The following is a 21,563-nucleotide window of genomic DNA, read 5'->3' on the forward strand; positions in this document are numbered from 1 at the left end:
TATATACACTAATTTCTGTCTCGTGGATTGGAAAATTTAAATTCTCCAAGTTGGTAGCAATCTATGGTTCTTTTAGTGCCTGTGGCCTTTTTCAGAGCCTTTTAAACTGCTTGAATTACTGCCATCCAGTTCTCTTTATGTGCTGAAATCATTTACTAATGTCATGAGGCAATTACCTCAGCTCTTTGTAGGGGTTCTTTGTGTAACGCTGTTACTCATTCATACGGATAAACACAATGCAAAAACTACAGCATACATTTTTTTTCCCCTCTAAGCTTTTTCTGCACCCATGTAGGCTCACCCTACGCTGCATTTTGAGGGTACACAGATGACCAGATAGACCACATAATGACCCCAAAACACAGTAAGCTACTTTGACTGGCTTGTGTTGAATGAAGTTTGAATTTAGAGTGCTGTCTCACAGAGGGCCCTGCCTGAAAATGACTACAGTAGTAATTCATAGGACTGGACAAGGAGAAATATACCTCTCCATGTTTCTCTCTGAAAATGATGCCCATGAACAGACTAGGATATTGTTACGTTTTTAACACACTTTGACAGTACTCTACTGAATTATAGTACATTGTAGTATACAGAGGACTTCCATATACCTATAGATGCCCTGCTAATTTGTTCCTCATAAGTAACCAGTGTGTGAAGTAGGAAGGCCAGATTTCTTTAGAGACGAGGAAACAAACAGGTGATAGTCACTAAGTGATTTGCCCCAGGTCATACAGCAATTATATGTCAGACTCAAGTTTCTTGGTTTTATTTTTTACTTAAGTGTCATGTTTGGGAAGTCCTCTTTTACTTAACAGATACTCCTGTATGCAAGGTACTAGAGTGGGTATTATTCCAAACACACTGAATAGCTATTGCATTCTGAGAGCTTATAGTCCAAAACATGTATTAGTCAGTAAATTTGAACTTAAAAGAGAATACTTGTCTCAGTTACCAACCTGGGGAGTTTTCCCCAGATATTCTAATTTTAGTTAAAACCACAAAGTAAATAGAGGTAGCAAATCAGAAGTCTATAAATGTGCTCTAATTAATAGATTTGGATTTTTTTAACAACATACTTTCATTATCAGTATGGGTTACGCTCCATAATTACTTGGAAGATTAGTATTCTATAGTCTTTAAGTCAAAGCGCAATAAAAACCCACTCTGTCAGATTGAATTTGTTTATTTCAATGGGTGATTATAAAATTTAAGGTTTGCCAATAAAAGTAATTTCATAGTTAGCATTTCTTGAGTACCTCTGTGTACTAGTCAAAGGGCTAAGTGCTTAACATACATTTTTCATTATTTGTTTACTCAACAATCCACTGTCCCATTTTACAGATGAGAAAACAGGTTTAGCGAGGCTCAGTAAGTTGCCCAGATTTCTATTTGCAGTTGTGTCGTCAGTTAGATAACCTGAAAACTGTCTCCTAGAAACAGGAGAAAGAACATTTTTCTTTAGAAATGGTAAATAGACTATAATCAGCTTCCTTGTCTATACAAAGGAGGAAGAGGGTAAGAGAATGATCACTGAAAATCAGTGTGGTAAGATGGGGCTGGCTTTGGCTGCCCTGGGGAAAGAGGGGAGGCAGTAAACAAGAGGCCTAAGTTTTAATTACTATAAGGGTGGAAAAGATAAAACCTTGGACCTATACAAGGTTAGAAGCTGGAATTGAGATCCCTAGAGGGGCTCACAGCTTCAGCAAAAGGGGAAACTAGAAAAAATTAACCTGCTGGCAAAGAAGACCTTGTCAAAAAAAGCTTGCCTGTTGGAATAATGTGGGCAGGGACCTTCCCTAAGAATTTGTGATCAGTGGGTACAAGATCTGAATTTCAGTGTCCTGCCTGGTAAGAACTAACATTAGAAAGCGGTCTAACTAACGTTAGAAATTGGTCCTTGGGCACAAGTGGTTTCTGAAAAGATGCAACCTCAACACAGGGACTTAGGAATCCCACAGGTAAAGATCCACTGAATTTTGTGAGGAACTACAAAAATAGAAAACACCGTGAGAAAGAATCAATAGAAAAACAACAGCAAACAGTAGAATTAAGACCCATAAGAACTGATTTGCCCAACAGCTATTGGCGGCAGAGCTAAGATGGGAGTTCAGAGCAGTCTGACTTTAAAAGCCTCTTCTCTAAACCACTTGACATACTGCCTGTCATTCTGCCATACTGTCAAGTAAGTGTTTTCTGTTGATTTTGGAGCTCTAACAGTTGTTGCATGTTTGATCTAACTTTTCAAGTAGACACAAAGGTTTTAAAAAATCTAATCTCACCCCAGGATTACTTGTAATATTAATTTTGTGTAATATTTTTCATAGACGTGGGACAATACCCAGAAAAACAGTGTTTGGAGACCCCTTATAGTAGAATGACCCTGGAGTAATGAGCGCCCCTTCTCTCATCAGTATCCCACTTTGAATATTAATGGTCAGGCCACTCATGGGCGTTTGCTGATTAGGGTATATGTGGTGATTTTTAGCCCCAACCAGCTCTCTATGCACACAGATTAGTGTGAGATGCTAAAAAAATCTCTTGGGTAGTTCTAAAAATCTCCGTAATCCTTGTCTGGTGAATCAGTACCCACCCTGGTTGAGTTTAGTGCTAGATTAAGCTGCTCAGAATTTGTAGCCCAAGATAGATTCAGAATGGCCTACTTCCAGGACTAACCTTTTAATATTCTCTTCCAGGTGTGCTTTCATGCTAAGGGTGCCCCTTCTTGAGTCCCTAAGGCTTTTCCTTCCTAAGCTTCCGATTCTTTCTTTGCCTACATAGAAATTTCTTTTGCCTCTCTTGAAGGTTCTGAAGGTCCTTAATTCCCCTGACCCACCTGCCTGATACCGCTCCTTCCCACCCAACCCACACAAATAACATGCAAAAATTTCTTCTCTTGGGCTCCAGAATATTGTACACTAATTGTCCTAGTGGTTATTTCCTTTGTTCTTTGAAGCTCAAACATTTCCTGACCTAGTTTATGGGGCATATTTTGCAGTAGTTGTTAGGGTGAGATCTTTCTTTCAGTGAATCTTGACTTACCTGCTGTTCTAAGCTGGTGTTTGGGTCTAATTCGGGTGACAACTGTCAGAACCCAGTGGCAGGCACCATCTTCCAGAAACCTGTTCAGCTTGCACCATACACCCTCCGGTTGTATTGACTGACCCTCAGATGTTACCGTCCTTTAACCAGGGCATCATTTTCACCCCTATAAATCTTTTGAAACCAGCTTTATTGAATTCTAATCAACATACAATAAACTGAACATATTTAAAGCATGTACTTTGCTAAGTTTGACATAGCAAAACTGTGAAATCATCACCACAATTAAGATAATGAACATATCTGTCACCATCTAGAAGTTGCTTCATAATTTCCTTTTAATCTCAACTCTCCCCATCCCCACGAGGTAACCACTAATCTGTTTTCTGTCACTACACATTTGTTTGCATTTTCTAGAATTTCATATTTTCATGTAAATAGAATCACACAGTTATACGTCTTCCTCCCCCTCCCCCACCTGCTCCCCCCCCCCCCCCCCGGTCTGGCTTCTTTAACTCAGCATAATTATATTGGGATTCATCCATGTTGTTGTGTGTATCAGTAATTAATTCCTTTTCATTGTCCAGTGGTATTCCAGCATAAAGATATACCACAATTTGCTAATCCTTTCAGTTGTTGATAGACATTTGGGTTGATCCTAATTTTTAGCTATTACAAATAAAGCGCCTATGAACATTCATGTACAAGTCCTTGTATAGATAAATGCTTTCATTTCTCTTAGGCAGATACCCAGGAGTGGAATGGATAGATAATAGGGTAGGCATTTTAAATTTTAAGATGAACATTTTTAGATGTAATAGATATGTTTTCTACCAAGAAGAGGAGAATCATTTCCACAAATCATTTCCACAAATGGCTAAAGACTTAAAGTGCTACAGCAGTTAAGAACAGATAGCAAATTCAGGATCTTTCTTTCCTTAAAATCCACAGACTAATTGTTTAGTTTCCTAATTGGTTATTAATGGATTTTAGGCTTCTGGTGATCAACATTTAATGGTGCTGTGTTAAAATCACAGCAGTTATAAACTGAAGGGCAAAAAATGTTTCCAAAATTGTTTTCTGTTGTGTAGACCTATTATATTCAACATATATGAGAGGTTAGGCAAGGGACTTTGTTTATGATAGATGAGTTGTGAGTTCCTGTTCAACCAGAGCAGAATCAGTGGGAAAATGATAACTTTATTTCTATTAATATTAATTCAGTATTGCCCAGTTTTCTGCTAATCCATAGCAATTTCCTGGGTGACAGTTACTTTTTTAAAAAGCTGCCAAATAAATGTATGAATATTTAAGGGGGGCTCGATTTTATTTTTAAAAAGAGTCCTAAAGCAGTGCTTACAGTTTGTGTGATCTTAACACGTGATCAGCTATAAGCTTTGCACAGCCACAGTTTTGTGTCTGTGAGGTAACATAGGGTGGGTTTTTCAGGGGAGAAGAGGGCCTCATGTTTATTGGCCAACTGCTGTATGCCAGCACTGCTGGGGGTGCTTTCTGTACCTTGTCTCGTGGCCACCCACAGCCATGTGCACAAAGGCGAGTTTCCTTAGCATGACCGACATGGCCCCTAATAACACATTGCTGTCTACTCATCCAGCCTCATCTTTCAGCACAGCCAGTTTTGCATCCTGTGCTTCGGCTCGTCTCCTTTTTTTCAGACCCTCAAATGTGCTTTGTTTTCTGTCCCTTCCAAGCTTTCTCACATTCTGTTCCTCTGTCTGACTGGTCTCTCTCCCCGCCTCTGTGCCCCTCCTAAGTAATCCCTGCCCACCCTTCCAGCCTTGGTTGAGGTCTCCCTTCCTTGGATGCCTGCTCTAAATTCCTGTAAGATTCTAAGTCCTGTTAGAGTAGGGACTGTGTCTCCTTGCTTACCATTTTACTCCTACCAACTAGTGTAGTGCTTAGTAGTATTTGTTGAATGGACAGACAAGCAAACAGCCTTCTCGGGTGAGGAATTTTGGCCTTAAGTCACATAGCTAGGAAGTGGTGAGCCCCAGCGTGCGAATAGAAGGAGGACACCAAATCCATGTTTTTTCCACTACACTAAGCCCACAGTTGTAGTCACTAAACACTCTTGAGGAGGACTGACAGGCAAATGAGGTAATTGAATTGAAACAATATGCCTAATTACATAATTGATCCAATATAGAAATGTAATGAAGCCAATTTTCCATAAACTTAATCATGAAAATACTAGTTTTACTATCTTTTTTAAATTGGGTTATTCTGATTTTAGACTTACACAGATTAAAATAAATGATGCAATGAAGACAGCCTGTAAACCCAGGAGTCTTTGGGATCTTGAGATATATTATCCTGAAAATACTTTGTTCTTAGGGTCAGATTCACCTGTCCCATTTCCTGCACACACACTTTTTTTTTTCAAAGCATGTTTGCAAAGACAGAATTCTCTGCTTCCTAAGGTACAGTTGAAATGTTAGAATATTTCCTGGAAATTATGCAAAAATGCTTTCCTTAAGTAAAAGGTTACAGATGCTGTTACTTTTCTTTCTCTGTATTTTCCTTTTATCACCCTCCTTTTGATTATAGATCTCTGTCCCCTTTCAAGCACCTCATTGCTTTATCCCTTTGGGGTCTGGTCACTGTTTACCTCTCCAGCCTCATCTATCTTTTGCCCCTTACCTCTTCAAAGTCTGCTCCATTTACAAAGAAGTATCTGAAATCCCTGACTGAGATTGGTACCCATCCTGTGAAACCCTTTGCTTATTACCCCATTTCTTAGCATCTGTTGTATTCGTGTGGAATAGTATGAGGAGTTTTGTATCTCCTGTACCAGATGGTACACCTTTTCAGGGCATTTACTGTCTCATAGGAGTTCATACATCTAAGAATGCCCAGAACCTGACATGGTTCCTGGCACATATTGTACTTAAGTAGTACGTTGTTTAAAAGACAAAGAAACAAACAGAAAACAGTCTTGGGCCTCAGATCACCTTCAATATGAGATAATAAGTCTTAGGCAGTTCAGAGCAGGAAGCAAGGATATAGTTATTATTTTAACTTTCTGTCTTATTCTGGATCTGCAGAATTTGACTTCTAGGTTAAATTAGTCTTTTGTTGTTCAAATTTCCGTCGTCAGCTGCTAGCAGTGTTCTAGCCCTGTTAGTTATCTCTTTGGCTCTCTGAACCAAAGTAGAACATGGACCAACAGTTTCACCTGAGTTAGAGGGAGGTGTTCAGCCAGACTAACCACAGAATATTTGATTTTAAAAAAATGAAAGAAATTCAATCCACAGGCCATAAATTATAACCCCCAAAATCATTAGAAGAATGTCTCACATCAGACCAAATGCCGCTCTAACTTGTGTGCCTTGTAAGCTCAGAGCCCTGAAATAAATTCCTGACTTCTGCTTCCCTTGGTTATCCTATATTTGGTTGAACCTTTCTTTTTTATTTTTTTCAACATGCTTTTCTAATTTAGGCCTTGCTTTCCTGAAGTCAGAGCCAGTCTAAATTCAGTCCTCAGTGAATTTCTCAGTTTTCTCTGACTGGGAAACATACAGATCTCCGTCCTCTCCAGTCACATTTGGAGAGCTGACCTGTGCCCTGTGACTGGCTAGCTTTTCCCCTAAAACCATAGCTGCCTCCAGGCTGAGCACTGTTTCTTACTCCACATCAGTTCCTCAACACCTAGTTCACTATTTGGCACTTTAGCTGTTGTTACCAAAAATGAGTTTTTATATATCCAATATAAGATCATTTGCTTTTAAGTAGACACTAATACATACTTGTCAAAATCAGTGTAGGAGCCTATCACAGAGTTCTCTAATAGAGGCTGAGGAAGATATAGAAGCACTTCAGTGCTATTTGAACATAAGGAATAAGCCAGAAGAATTTAGATACTGATTAAGCTCAGAACAGAAAAATAATGAAGTTTAAATGGTCTGTAAGGGGTTTTTTAAAAGGGCTTCAAATTACCTCTAGATTTCAGCTGTTTTATTTTATTTTTGCAGGCTTTGGTTCATAAATCTTTCCTTGAGATTCTTAAGAAACTTTACATATTAATCTACCTTAAGAATATGAATGTTTTGCTGCTGTCCAATTGAATGTGTGATCAATGAGAAAGATATGAAAGGTCTCTGTTGTAGGCAGGATCGAGAACTTCTTTTTTTCTAATTCCACACAGACACGTCTTCGGCCTCTGAGGATGAGGGCTCTCTGAGACGCCAAGCTGCGCTCTCTGCTGCCTTGCAACAGAGCTTACAGAATCCTGAGTCCTGGATCAACCGTTCAATTCAGGGATCGTCCACTTCTTCATCTGCATCTTCTACGCTGTCCCATGGAGAGGTCAAAGGAACCAGTGGGTCTCTAGCTGATGTATTTGCCAATACTCGAATAGGTAGGAGCTGGATCTACCTCAGAAGCTCAAATTATGTTCCGTTTGGCTCCCAGCATCCAGGAAATAGTCTATGATTTGTATTAGGTTTTTCAGAGTGGTCTAAAAAAACAGAATGAGAAAGAACATGACAGTTAATGAGCAAAGAAGGAAACACCAGCAGTACATTTGGAATGATAGAGAGTGTCTGCATTATTGGTGCATAGTGTTGCCCACCTGAAGCCATAGCTATTTCCATAAGCAATGCTCAAGCTGCAGGATATAACACCAGTCTTAGCACGGTTTATCCCTGTTGGAAAATATTCTATCAGTTAAAAGGTGTAACATTTTAGATTTTCCCAGGATTGTTGTCTGCATCCTCTTTAACAGAAAAACATCAAACCTGAGCAAATTCTGAACTAAGACAATGTCATTGAGACCCTTGTGTCTTCAGCATAAAGACTGGATTTATTGTCCTTGCTGCTGTGCTATTGCTGCAACTGGAGTGTGCAGGCTGAGAATGTTGGTGCTGTGTGAGCTGCTCCCTGCTGCTGGTGCTCCTGTATGGAGTATAGCTTTTGCTTGGCTCTGCTTTATGTTTGTATGTGTGTGTTTGTATTTTAAGAGTCTGTGACATCTGCAGATAAAGATATACCTCAGATCTCTGTTTTTGCTTCATTGGTTGGTACACATAGCATTAAGTGATGTATATGAACATCATGTGTCTGTGATGGTTTTTCCTTTTTTATTGACAATCATTTGCATTTTGGTGTTTTAATTTTTATATCAGTGACCTTTCTGTATCACCTTATATATATCTTTATTCTGTTAATTGATTTCTGAAAAGAAAAACTTGGAAGGCTTTGAATGCAAGCCTGTAATTTTTTAGAAAATAGCTGCCTTGAGGATATGCTTGCCCACATTACAAGGCCAAGTGCCAGCAGCTAATGACTTGTCCTCTGCTCTCAGCTCTGCCCTTGGTTGACTGAACCTCCCAGAGCAGCTGCAGATGAGCATGCTCACCACCTCTTCTTTTGGGAGGGCGGGCATCAGGGCCATGGTGGAGTCAGGGTTCATCCCCACATTTGTCTAAAAGCAGTTTCATTTGTTAAAAATACTGTCCTGATACCCAGTTAACTTTATCTGAATTTTTTTAGCAAGATGATTTCATCTGACTTCATATCTCATATTGCCTCAACTCTGAAAACTTAAGTGGTTTAGGTACTCACAGAAACATTTTATCCAACATTGTTGCCTTTCGGATGTTTGCCCTAATAAGCACTTCATGTTTCTAATAGAAAAACTTGAAAATACAGATAAAAGAAAAATAACCTGTAAACCCACTTTCTGTGGCTAACCCTTCAGTCTTATCACTGTCATGTATATCCTGCTAGACTTTATTTGTATATAAATATGGAAGGTTTTGGTTTTGTTTTTACAAAAATGAAATTATACTAAATACAGTGTTCATAACCTGCTTTTCTTGGCAGTGTATTATAGACATCTTTTATATCATTAATATATAATTAGACTGTTGTTTTTATGATTTCAAAATATGCCACTCTGGCTATGCCCTGAGCTGTTCCCCTCTTTTGGACATTCAAGTATCCAGTTTTTTGCTATTATGAATACTAGAATGAAACATCCTTTAACACATGACTTTGTGCACTTGTTTGATTATTTCCTCTTAGGATGTATTCCTATTAAGTGGGAATTTCTGGGTCAAATAAAAAAGTCTGTATTTAATACTTTGTTACCTCATTATCCTACAGAAAGAATATACTGCAGTATACTTGTGCTAGTAAAGTTTTTAAAACTTTAAAAACTGTTAAACTAGTAATTACAGACTTTGGGGACATGGAAACCTTAACTCCCAATTGATTTTAGAAGTTGTTTATATTATGTTTTTTCCCTTTTTTGTAGTTATGAATGGCTTTTCATTTTTCTTGTAAATGGTATATTTTGCTTCCTATAACTTTCTTTTTCTCACTTCTTTTTTGCTCCCCGTAAGTTTTTTGTAACACATTCCTGTTGAATGACTCTCTTCCAACTTATCTCATTGTTTCTTTACATTAACAATTCCTACAAGGTGGGTGGCTGGGTATAGCTCAGTGGTAGAGCATGTGTTTAGCATGTGCAAGGTCCTGGTTTCAATCCCCAGCCCCTCCCTTAAAAAAAAAAATCCCTATATGAAGTAGAATCCGATAACATTTTAATCATGTTTTTAGAGCAAGGGAAGAACTTTATCTGTCAAGTAGACCCAAGTTACCCCTGGGTTATTTTATAAAAAATTGAAAAGTGGACTTCATCTGGGAGCTTAAGCAATCCGACCCACTGCTAAGCCACTATTTCTGTCTCCAATGGAAGAAGAGATATTATGGATAAACCAACGTAAACATGAAGAGATGCTCAAGAGACTAGAATATTTGTAGCCATTATGATCATACTTTGGTTTCATTTTGAAGTCACTTGCAATTTTTATTTTATTTTGATTATTTTTATAACATTGAATTTCTGCCAGACTTTCTGTGTAGGAAAGAAGGTTTTTGAGAAGTATTCAATACATGATTTGATCTTACTAAGGCTACTCAAGTTCTCAAAAAATAGTAATTTTAGAAAACTAATATGCCCTGGCTTAACTTCTTTCTCTCTCATTGTGTCTTGCTGATAGAATTGATTTAAAAGTTTGTTTTATAAGAGCTAATGCCCTGTACATGTCGTTTTCTTTTGTGTTAAAAAACAAAAAACCAAAAAAGAAAAAAAAAAGATTTAAAGGTTCTTATTTTTACTGGTAACGTAATATAATTCTAAGTTTTGTTTTCTCCCCTCTTAGAGAATTTCTCTGCTCCCCCTGACGTCACTACAACTACCTCTTCTTCGTCATCATCTTCCTCAATACGCCCATCAAATATTGATCTGCCCCCCTCGGGGATAGTTAAAGGCATGCACAAAGGATCCAACAGGTCCAGCCTTATGGATACAGCTGATGGTAGGGAGCTCTTTTTGGTAGCTAAATAGAGAATATTAGTTAAGCTGAAAAAATTCAAATTACAAACAGTAGTGCCTGGCGTCCAGCAGTCACAGAGCCACACTGCAGCTGACCTACTCAAACAAGACCTCTTGAGCTCCCTCTTTCCAACAGTCTGCCCTGTAGCAGCACTGACACTTGTTCAGACTTAGGCTGTACTTTCAAAAAGATATCTTGAAAGAAAAAACAGTATGGAAAAAGAAGAGAATGCTATGAGAGAAAAGGGAGGTTAGATAAATCTTTAAACAGTGTATTAATAACAGCACCACATTTGTTCATTGTCATAAAACTTGTCGTGTGCATATTTCTACCTGTTTGGCCCAGATGAAATAGAATGAGACTGTGGACAAAGGCCAAACATCATTAGCAATAAAAACTCCTAAGAGAACTGAAGAACTAAAATACCCCTAAAATCAAATTTTAACTTATGATTTTTTCCTTTATAGGTGTTCCTGTCAGTAGCAGAGTATCCACAAAAATCCAGCAGCTTCTCAACACTCTGAAACGACCCAAAAGGCCTCCCTTAAAAGAATTTTTTGTGGATGACTCTGAAGAAATTGTGGAAGGTAGTAGTAGCAATACCAAACATGTATACTCCTTAAGGAGAAGCTTCCTAAGCAGTTACTACATGTTAGGTATTATAGGACTTAAGGATGAACAAGGCATTGTTTTGGGGGTGAAAGAGTTCACAGCTGTCTGCTTTTTTTTTTCCTAAGGATCGTTTATATTTTAGATCTCAGATGAAAAATAGAGCGAGGGGTGAGGAAAACAAGGAGATAGCTATGGAACATAGAAATATCTGTGGGAATATGCTCTTTGAAATTAGAATAAGTACGTAATTTTTTAAATTATTTATATTTGGCATTATCCTAGAATACAGATGTCAGATTTGACCCCATTCTTTTTTGATACAACCCGGTCATTTTGTTAAATCAGTCAGTCAACACATACATATGTCTGCTTTAACATGGTAGGTAGTGAAAAAGCTTCGTGAAAATAGTCGCTTCTTTCTTCTGGTATGCTCTTTACAGTTTAGACTGGTGCTAAAATAAATGCTACAGATAAAAACTGAGTTTAGCCAATAAATATATGTCAACTAATACAGGCAGTTTGGAGAAGGGAAGAAATCAGCTTCATCCAGTTAGGGAAGGCTTACTAGAGAAAGCGATAATAGTGATTTATTCATTCAGTTATTTTAAAAATATGTATGGGTAAAATAACATAATGTCTAGGATTTAATAGGAAGGATTGAGATGGGACTGTATGGAGGCATAGATGAAATTGAAGGTGGCCTTTTGATAGTTATGGAAGCTAAGTGACAACTAGAGCTAACAAAAGCTTTTGTCAAAAGAACTAAATCTTGGCAGCTTTGCAGTCCATTTTTACATCCTGAGACTAAGAGTAGGCTTTGATCACATCAGACTTGTTAATGAAACTAGGCATGTTAGTAGACTTGATCTGGTCTTAGCCCACTTTGTGCATTAAGAAGCAACAAGCCGCCTGACGTCTGAGGTTAAGACGAATGTCTGTTCCTTTAGGAGTCACTAAACTCATTGAACTATGGACATCTTTCTTGATGCACTGATGTTCAAGGTGCCCATGCCAGCAATAGCCTCTTCAGTCTTTTCAGTACTGTGTATTGACTAGGCAGATGAAGGTCAGGGTTTAATAGAAATCATGCTTGAGCAATTTGCATTCATTCAGAATAAACAGCTTTCTACTAATTTTAAATAGTCAACAGTTATTTTTTTGAATGACAGTTACCTTGGAGGAAAAAAAAACACCCGTAGGTCTTTGACAGTGTGGAAGACTGTGCTCCAGGGTGTGCATTGTGGAGGCCTAGTGGACGGCAATAATGTACAGAGTTTTATAACCAGAGCTATGCCTACCATATATATAGTCTGTCCATAAAACAAAATAATTATTTATTTTTTATTTTTTCATTTTTCAGTTTTATTAGGTAGAATTGTTACAATTTGCACATATACAATATATTGCATGTAAATATATATACACAATATACTGCAAATATTTTTAAAATTTACATATACGTACTGTTCATTGTTTCTAAGAATATTTAGAGCTTTAGCTTTTTAAACTTATATAGTTATCAAAGGAATAAAGCCAACCAAAAAATAAGAATTAATTCAAAACGATACATACACCCTGCTATTAACAGCAACATTCTTTATAATTGCCAAGATAGGGAAGCATCCTAAGTGCACATCAATAGATGAATGGATAAAAGAAGATGCAGCATATATATGTAATGGAACACAACTCACCCATAAGAAAGGATATTCTGCCATTTGCATTCCTTCATTCACTTTTTTTTTTTTTTTTCACTTCAAAAACCAGAATTTTATAACTGGCATAAACATTTCCACTGCATCAAAAACAAAACAATTTATTTAGAATCACCCGTGTTTATTTTTATACTTAATCTGGTGGTTTAGGGTCTGGGAATATGCAAATATTATTTACCTAGGGTAGTGACTTGGAAAGTGAAACTGTTTCGTTAGTTTTTTATTAGTGGAAAAATGAATGAAGACATTCTAAGTAAGTTTCCCAAACCTGTCTTTAAATCGAGCTGTAAAATACAATTTATTTCCTATTTCATTTGCCATTCTAGTACCTGCTGCTCATCCTGTCCATTCTCTCTTCTGTGCTGCTTCTCTTATCCCCGCTTCACCTCGCTGATTCCTACCCTTCTTTGAAGACTCGGCTCGGGCATTACCCGCTCCAGGTGGGGGCCCGGTCCTCTCACTTGGCTGGCATGGCCCTCTTCTGCCCTCTCTGTGCACATCTCGGTCACGCACTGCCCATGTTTACTTAGCTGTGTGTATGAGTGTGTCCCCGTTGCACTCTAGGTACTCCTGGAGAGCGTGGGCTCTGTACTCCGTGTACCTGGCATTATTAGAAGCAGTAGATGTTTGTTCAGAGAATGATATGCACAGCATTTATCTTCTCATGTTTATCACATCCTGTGCACATAATTGGCACTCAATAAATAAATGACCTTTTGTTCTGAATGTAAATTATCTTTCCTGCTATGAAAATATAGGACTTTCTTTTGCTTTTTAATGTTTGTATACTTGCTTATTGTAGACAAATTAAGAGGACTTTAGTTTTGTCTAGACAAAAGAACATGAAATAGTATTCACCTCCAGTTTCTGGAATTGACCATGTTTGTAATCTAGTGCTTTTTTTTTGTCCCCAAAGTTCAGTTCAATTTAATTGACATTGATTGAGCAACCATTATGTATTAAGCACTATAGGCAATAAGAGGAATAAGAACCATGTCATCTCTTGAAAAGCTCTCAGTCTAAGGGGGAGAAAAACTTGTGCAGTAACAGAAGTTCATGTGCATCCTGAGTGCTTTAGTAAGGGTGGACTAGCACATGGTGTGAGAACACTAAGGAAGGAATGACCAGGGATGGCTTCCCGGGGAATTTACCATTCAAGCTACATCCTGAGAAGGATGAGTACAACTTCATCAGGAGGCAGAGGGATGGGCCGTATGAGATGTGTGCAAAGGTATAGAGAGACATAAAAGGAACCTTGTCTTTCATGCCCATTACTTGCCTGAGTCCAGTAATGACCCTGCTGTAAACAATTACTATTTCCATTTTACAGATGAGGGAAAATGAGGCTCAGGTAACTCATTTTCCCTAAAGTCATGTTAGTAAAAAGTGAAGGTAAACTTGGGTCTTCTGACTCACAGTTCAATGCTTTTTCATTAAATGTAACCTGGTGGAGTGGAACCTGGCTGTCTAACATTTGGACACAAACTAAAGATTTAAAAATACATTTACTAAAAATTGTAAAATTGCTAAATGGAATTTTATGCTTTGTGCTTTTTTGTATATTCAATGATTTGCTTTGTCAAGGGTCAGAATTTGTTGCATAAAATATATTAAATATGATTTTACAGTTATGTGGGGAAATGAAATTAAGGCGGCCCAGTTTGTGGATTACCGTTTTTAAGGCTGTCCTTTCCTCAAGTGAGTTTAAGCCAGATAAAGATGAAGGGAAAGGGGAAATATATTTGAGATTAGAGACCTAAGTTGTGTTAGTTGGTATTTGTACTTACTTCAGATCTTGTTCTCATAACCTGTTGGGGTTTTTTGGGCACAGTACCTCAGCCAGACCCCAACCAACCCAAGCCAGAGGGACGGCAGATGACCCCTGTGAAGGGAGAGCCATTAGGAGTCATCTGTAACTGGCCACCTGCTCTTGAGTCTGCTCTGCAGCGCTGGGGCACCACTCAGGCAAAATGCCCCTGCCTGACTGCACTGGATGTAACGGGAAAACCAGTTTACACTCTTACTTATGGTGAGTTTACAAGGGTCCGACTCCTTCCTTTTCTCCTAAGAGTTCTTCAGATTATCATGGGTAACGTTTTTATCTTGCTGTTTTAGCAGTTACTGGTCATTGTGTTTCGGTAGATCTTTTATATTATTTTAAATGGGATCCTAAGTTCAAAGTACAACTGTTGGCCAAGTATTTTCTTTTGCTAAAGTGACTTGCAAGCTAGCTAATATTTAAAAGAGCCAAAAGAAGAAAGAGACTTTGTAGATCCACTGATACTTAAACATGAGGAGAAAATTTTAGGAAGACGTTAAGATTAATCCTGTATGGTAAAAATCAGGTCATTTTATCTAAAAATTGAAATTGGTTTCTTTTTAGATCTTTATCACGTACTTCATCCTGCCTCTTGCATGTAATAGGCATGAAATTCTATAATGAACAGAGAACCAGTACTTTTCCATTTAGTTTTGCATCCCAGCTAAAGTGTTTATTTTTTAAATAACTTATTTTTTCCTTATGTATTTTTGAAGCAAGTTTATTTTTATTACTTCTTTTTTAAAAATAAGAATAGGTTCAACCTGGCTGTGAGATTTTGTACTAGTTTATTCAGGCAGATTCCTTTTTCCCTTCACAGGTGGTATACATTGTCCATAGACCTAAAGAGAGAATAATTTTAGAGGAAAAAATAGTTTTTATGTAAAGAATTGTACGGATTGACCTGAGTTTCCTTCTTCATTGCCCCTCTAAATGAGTTGTGTGTAAAACTGACATATCTATGCAAAATAAAATGATTTATCTTTTACTTTCTTCATAATCTAAAATAAGAATTTCTGAGGGTGGTTGGGGGGAAGGAGCAGGAAGAGGGGAAGAATAGGCTTTTCCCCCCAAAAATAGTCTTTAGCATTCATTTCAGAAGCTGTACATTAATCCCATCCATATAACCCTTAGAGAAAGCAGTCAGCTAGCCAAGTCTTTACATGTTTATGTAACATCTTTGAATATATTCATGTTTCACATAGTTAATTTCCATTTTATTATCTGTTTTTACTGAAATCAGTGGTATGGCATGCTCAGTCATTTGAGTCATACTTCTGCTTTGCATTTACTTCAAGTATCTAATACCATATATGTAAGTGGTTCTTCAGAAAAAGCTTAGAAAGAAGTAGTCTTCTGATTTTCAGTCCTGTGATTTAAAAAAAAATGGTTTCCTTCCCTTTATATCAGCAGCTCATATTATTTCTAAAGACACTCAGATTACTTCAGGAAAGAATTTGAAATATTTTATAGATCAGAGTGGGGTCCCGATGTTTTCTTTTGGCTTGAAGGTGGGGCTGGCTTTCGTAAACTGGTGTGACTGTAAAGCAGTCTTTATGGGAGAGGGCCTCTCTTTGTGTTGGGGTGATGCTTGTGTAATGCGTCATTTGCCAGTGGCCCTTACACTATTCAACGTGCTGATGGACTGAGTGCCCTCCTGCTGAAGTAGGCGTATGTTTTTCTATGAGTATTTTCTTTTCTTTTCCCAGGAAAGTTGTGGAGCAGAAGTTTAAAGTTGGCCTACACACTGCTTAATAAACTGGGGACCAAGAATGAACCTGTATTAAAACCTGGAGACAGGGTAATTGGTTTTTTTATTTTAGGGAGGTGATGCTATATTTTCTAACATGCACATTCTGGATTTTTAATGTACAACAGCACAATTGATATAACTCTTACTCTTAAAAAATGAAAATGATTTGGTCCCAACCCAGGTTATAATTCTGGCATTCATAGTTTGAAGGATATTCACATGTCTCTTTTTGTAGCTCCAAATCAGTAAACTCTTCAGGTACTAATGAAAATAAAAAGAAACCTAAGTCTTTTTGGAGATAAATATTTCAGTAGACAACAAAAATAGTAATCAGGTTTATGCTTTGATTTTTTTTCCTTGAAAAATGCCCCATAAAACTTCTAAAACAAAGATAAACTACAAGGTCCTACTGTATAGCACAGAGAACCGTTTTCAATATCCTGTAATAAATCATAATGGAAAAGACTCTGAAAAATAATATGTATGTATGTATGTATACCTGAATCAGTTTGCTGTACACCTGAAACATTGTAAATCAACTATACTTCAATTAAAAAAAACTTTTTAAAACAATTTTCTGGAGTTTTATGTAGAAATGGAGGGAGATTTAATTACTTCTAAGAAGAAACAAATTAGCATCATTAATTTCTTCTTTAATTGGAGGTGACATTAAATTTTTTCTAGTATTTAAAGATTTTTTCCCTCTTTCTGAATATAATTACTTCTAATCATCAAACATGACTTTTCATTTGAGATTGTGGAATGAAACACCAACTACATCCACAACAGAATTCTTTTTAGTTAGGTTCATGATTACAGAATCTCCTAAACCAGCCTTTTAAAAATACTTTTGCATTGTGGCAAAAGGCATCTAAAGCATGGCTTTTACTTATAAGTATGATACGTGAGTGTTTCCTAATCTTCACCTGAACCGTAAGAAGGTAGTTTTGTGTCTTCCTAACAACATGGACACTTGTGGGCAGGGAGAAAATGTGTTGTTTAAATGTCTTGTGGAGTTAGTAACTTTTAGAACTCTAGAAGGTTCAGAATTGAACTTATGTTGGGAGTGAGTTAAGAGAATTTGAAAGCAAAAGAAGGGAAAATAAGAATCCAAAGACATAAGTAAGTTTCACATGTTAATCTGTGACTATCCAAGTCAAGTATCAAATTCCACAATGATAGTGACTGTGTTTTTGCATTTCTTGGGTAAATTAGGAAGAGTCAGTTGTCCCTAGGGTGCATTACAGGTGAAATCACAAGTTTGAACATATTATGGAGGTTTCACTGTTTATCTTTTGTAAATGAATTGACTTTATATGCATAATAGTTTCTGCCAGTATTTGCCATTATTACACCTGTCACCAAATGCATTGTTGGTTAAGTGAGTGAGGATTAATGCAGTGAATTTATTTATTAAAAAGTAAGAAACCTTAGATTTGCCCTAAGATGACAATTGAGTCAATCAGTGCTTCTCTGCTTGCTTCTCTGCAAGAGGAGATATAAGGCTTATTCTTTAATATGCTAGTCTGTCTAGAGAGATCTGTCACATTTATGTTATTGCTTAGCCTTGCACTAGAGTAAATTTTCTTAGATTTCACAAGTAATTAACTTCTTACTTAAGGTCACTTGTTTACTGCTAAATTGCCAGTAGAATTAAGGAAAAAATTCTTATGGTGATGATGATGAATTGCATTATAGTCCCCAAATTGTGTATGGTATAATCTTGGGAATGACAAGAGATCTTTTTAGATTTGTGCATCCTTCTCAAGAATTTAATTTTCTTTACTCTATTAAATAGCGTGATTTATTGTGTTCATGATAAATGTCGTAAACAAGTGTATTACTTAGTGATATTGAAAGCATTAGTCTGTTTCTATTCCTCTGTTATTGAATGGCATTATACATTTTAGGTGGCCCTGGTTTACCCTAACAATGATCCAGTCATGTTTATGGTGGCTTTTTATGGATGTCTCCTGGCAGAAGTGATTCCAGTGCCTATAGAGGTACCTCTTACCAGAAAGGTAACGCTGACTTTAAGAGAAACGCTGCCTGATGTGACATAGCGGGCATCGGGTTCTTGGATCAGTTAACTCAGTCACAACATAAGAATCAGTCTGGATTGGGGATATAGCTCAATGACAGAGTGTGTACTTGGTGTGCATGAGGTCCTGGGTTCAATCCCCAGTGCCTCCATTAAAGGGGGGAAAAAAAAGAAACATTCTGGCCATTTTCTTAAGTACTGAGCTTCACTTTCTAAACACATGAAAGTTGTAGAAAATTTATTTATTAATATTTATGTTTCATGAAAATAATGCATTTTCAACTAAGGCAGAATTTTTATAGTATTATGTATCACTTAAAAATCTTGGGGACATACTTGTCAATGATTACCAGTTATAAAGAGTATATTCTTTCTTCAGAGTCTATAGGTAATCCACATTTACAATAAGTGAAACCTTTTTGTAAAGAGATTGCCCTTAAGTGTATCATAACATCTAGAATTTCCATGAAGTCAAAGGGCCATGCAGTGTCGTCATCTTACTATTCTGGGGATAGGATATCCTCTGACAACACGTCAGCCTTACTGAAATGAAGCATATGTAGCAAATTTCAAAGTTTAACTGAATGATTTCTTCATGAGCTATTTGACCCAATTTTTTCACACAGTTTATTATTGAGAATTGATGATGAAGACAAATATGGTGGAGACTGTGGATTTACAAGAAAAAAATATTTTCTGTAAAGAATAAAAGACAAATTGGTGACATCCCTGAAACTCTGGTTGATGGGATATAGTATCTTTAGCTTGGCCAGAAATCATAGGGTTCTTAAATTATTAAGATGGCAGTGCTTATGTGGCTTCATAATGACACTTTTAAAATGACATTTTAATGGAAATGCTTTAGGCTGTTTCTTTTGGTCTTTTCTTTGCTGTTGTTGTAAGGCTTAAATCTACCTCCTTTAAAATAGAATAACATGGACTTGGGTATAACCATGTCGTTGTAAATCTGGACATTTGATGTCCACTTACATTATTTATTTTGTTCTGACCCAAATTTCTTTGCTTTTGGAGATTTGAGGGTATTGCTCGGTCAAGACAACTTTAACCATGTTCACTTTTATTTCATTTGCCTGAGATTAATCTAAAAGAGGAGCATTGCTGGCCTTTGAATAAAATGGTCACATTTGGCTGGTGGAATTCATGATTAGCAGTGTCAGATTAATAAAATATTTGATTTGCACTCACAAAATCATTGTACTGTAGAATTTATTTAGAAGAACATATTGTCACTGGATTTTGACAGTTGCCAGATATCAGGGGGGTCCATGAATGTATGACACAAGTGCCAGAGCATTACTGAGTGTCAGGTTTTGGGCTTGGGGGTGCTCATTATCTTTTCTCCACAGGATGCTGGAGGGCAGCAGATTGGCTTCTTGCTAGGAAGCTGTGGTATTGCCTTAGCTCTTACCAGTGAAGTTTGTCTAAAGGGATTGCCAAAAACCCAGAATGGAGAAATTGTACAGTTTAAAGGTTAGTAATATTTGTACCTGAATTATGAGTTGAAAGTTAAAGCTGAGTGCTTTTAATTAGTGTTTTAATTTAATAATAGTTAAGTACTTAACATACGTTTTCTTATTTAATTCTCACAGCCTTATGAAGTAGGTACCATTATTATCCCCGTTTTACAGGTGAGGAAACTGAGACACAGAGAGGTTAAGTAACTTGCCCAAAGTCACAGCTAATAAATGGCAGAGCAGCGATTTGAACCCAAATCTGATTCCACAGCCCACACCCTTAACCTTTATGCTGATGGTTGGAAAAGCTACCACTCTGTTCACTAAAGCTAAATGCTACATGTAGAGACAGAGGATAGACCAGTAACCTCAGTGGACTTCCACTGCCAAATGGACCTCCCAGTTGTTGAGGTAATGTCAAGGCCTGGCATTAGCATGTGGAACGATTGTGCTTTTGAAAGAAGGTATACTTGTCTGGTGTTTTATCACTGAACACTAATTAAAATAAAGTACTTTATTGATTGTAAAATGACCTTGATTTGGTCTCTTGATATTTAAAATGACCAGTTCATTGTGAACTTCTTTCCTGATGGCTTAGGCAACTCAATTTTTATTTTGGGTTTGATTTAGGTTGGCCCCGGCTCAAATGGGTTGTAACAGATTCCAAGTACCTTTCAAAGCCACCTAAAGACTGGCAGCCCCACATCTCACCTGCTGGTACAGAACCAGCATACATTGAGGTAAGTCTTGTGACTAGGATACACATTCTGGCTTTTCCTCTGGCCTCGATTGCTATCTCACAAAATATGAAACTAACTTTTTGCACTTTTAATGTCAGTAGATCCTCCTAGTTTATTAGATTTCCATCTTTTTGCTTGTAACATGCCTTACAATGGACCTTCTAATTATTTTTAACATAAATACACATTTAAGAGAAAGACAGCAGAGAAATTGATCTTTGCCATGTAAGAAAGTTACAAAAGACTTAGAGAATTTCAGAGATTTAAAAAATAATTTACTGACATATTTCTCTGCTGCTTTGAGGGCAGAGGTTGAGGGGTGGTGCAGTGGGAAGCAAGAGACTGGAGAAATGAGAAGGGAAAATTGCTGTGCTTGTAAAAAAACAAATTTAGGAGATAAAAGAAAAAGAGCAAGAAAAAATGGATGGCTAGAGGGCTTGGTATGGAAGGTTAGTGCAGGAACTTGATTGATTGGTAGCATGATTCAGTTGAGAAATTAAGCTCTACTGCATACCAGGCAGCAGGCCAAGTGCTCTAAATGCATTATCTCACTCAGTCTTCGTAAGTACCCTGTGAAGTGGGGGCTTGTTATTAAACCTGCTTTGTAGATGAGGAATCTAAGGCTTAAACTAACTTGACTCACCAATCAAAGGTTTGTCTAAAACCTTGACTCAAAAATGGCTGAGCTGGGAATCAGACTCACATCTGTAAACCTCTAGAAGCTATACCCTTGCCTACTCTGCATGTTGCTTGAGACATATTAGTAAATACTCACCAACTGTTTGCTAAATTAATGAGTAACATCAATAAAAAAATTTTTTAAGCCTTTGTGGAAAAAATCCACCCAACCTGGAGCCCTGTGGCGAAAACTTTGGCTATAAGAGGAAAGAAAGAAGGCAGTAGCTTTGAGAGGTTTGATGTTGGACGCAAGGAGGAGTACAGGCTATTGAAAAACCAAATTTAGTGATCAGCTCTCAACCCATATCCTCTCTCAGTGATGACATG

General features: G+C 37.3%; 1 protein-coding gene across 4 annotated transcripts in view; it reads left to right on the top strand.

The window, feature by feature from the left end:
* Nucleotides 1–21,563, top strand: part of DIP2B (disco interacting protein 2 homolog B) — a 194,834-nt gene that overhangs the window by 124,163 nt on the left and 49,108 nt on the right. Inside the window, exons 5-12 of one of the 4 annotated variants that reach the window (XM_032492801.1) lie at nucleotides 7,208–7,420; nucleotides 10,230–10,385; nucleotides 10,871–10,993; nucleotides 14,562–14,759; nucleotides 16,259–16,350; nucleotides 18,213–18,323; nucleotides 19,711–19,834; nucleotides 20,449–20,558. In XM_032492801.1, coding sequence (XP_032348692.1) covers nucleotides 7,208–7,420; nucleotides 10,230–10,385; nucleotides 10,871–10,993; nucleotides 14,562–14,759; nucleotides 16,259–16,350; nucleotides 18,213–18,323; nucleotides 19,711–19,834; nucleotides 20,449–20,558 — 1,127 coding nt within the window. The remainder of the gene's footprint in view (nucleotides 1–7,207; nucleotides 7,421–10,229; nucleotides 10,386–10,870; nucleotides 10,994–14,561; nucleotides 14,760–16,258; nucleotides 16,351–18,212; nucleotides 18,324–19,710; nucleotides 19,835–20,448; nucleotides 20,559–21,563) is intronic. The other 3 variants (XM_032492803.1, XM_032492802.1, XM_032492804.1) reach the window with 3 other exon arrangements.

This window comes from Camelus ferus, chromosome 12 (assembly GCF_009834535.1).
Source record: "Camelus ferus isolate YT-003-E chromosome 12, BCGSAC_Cfer_1.0, whole genome shotgun sequence".
Taxonomy (NCBI): domain Eukaryota; kingdom Metazoa; phylum Chordata; class Mammalia; order Artiodactyla; family Camelidae; genus Camelus; species Camelus ferus.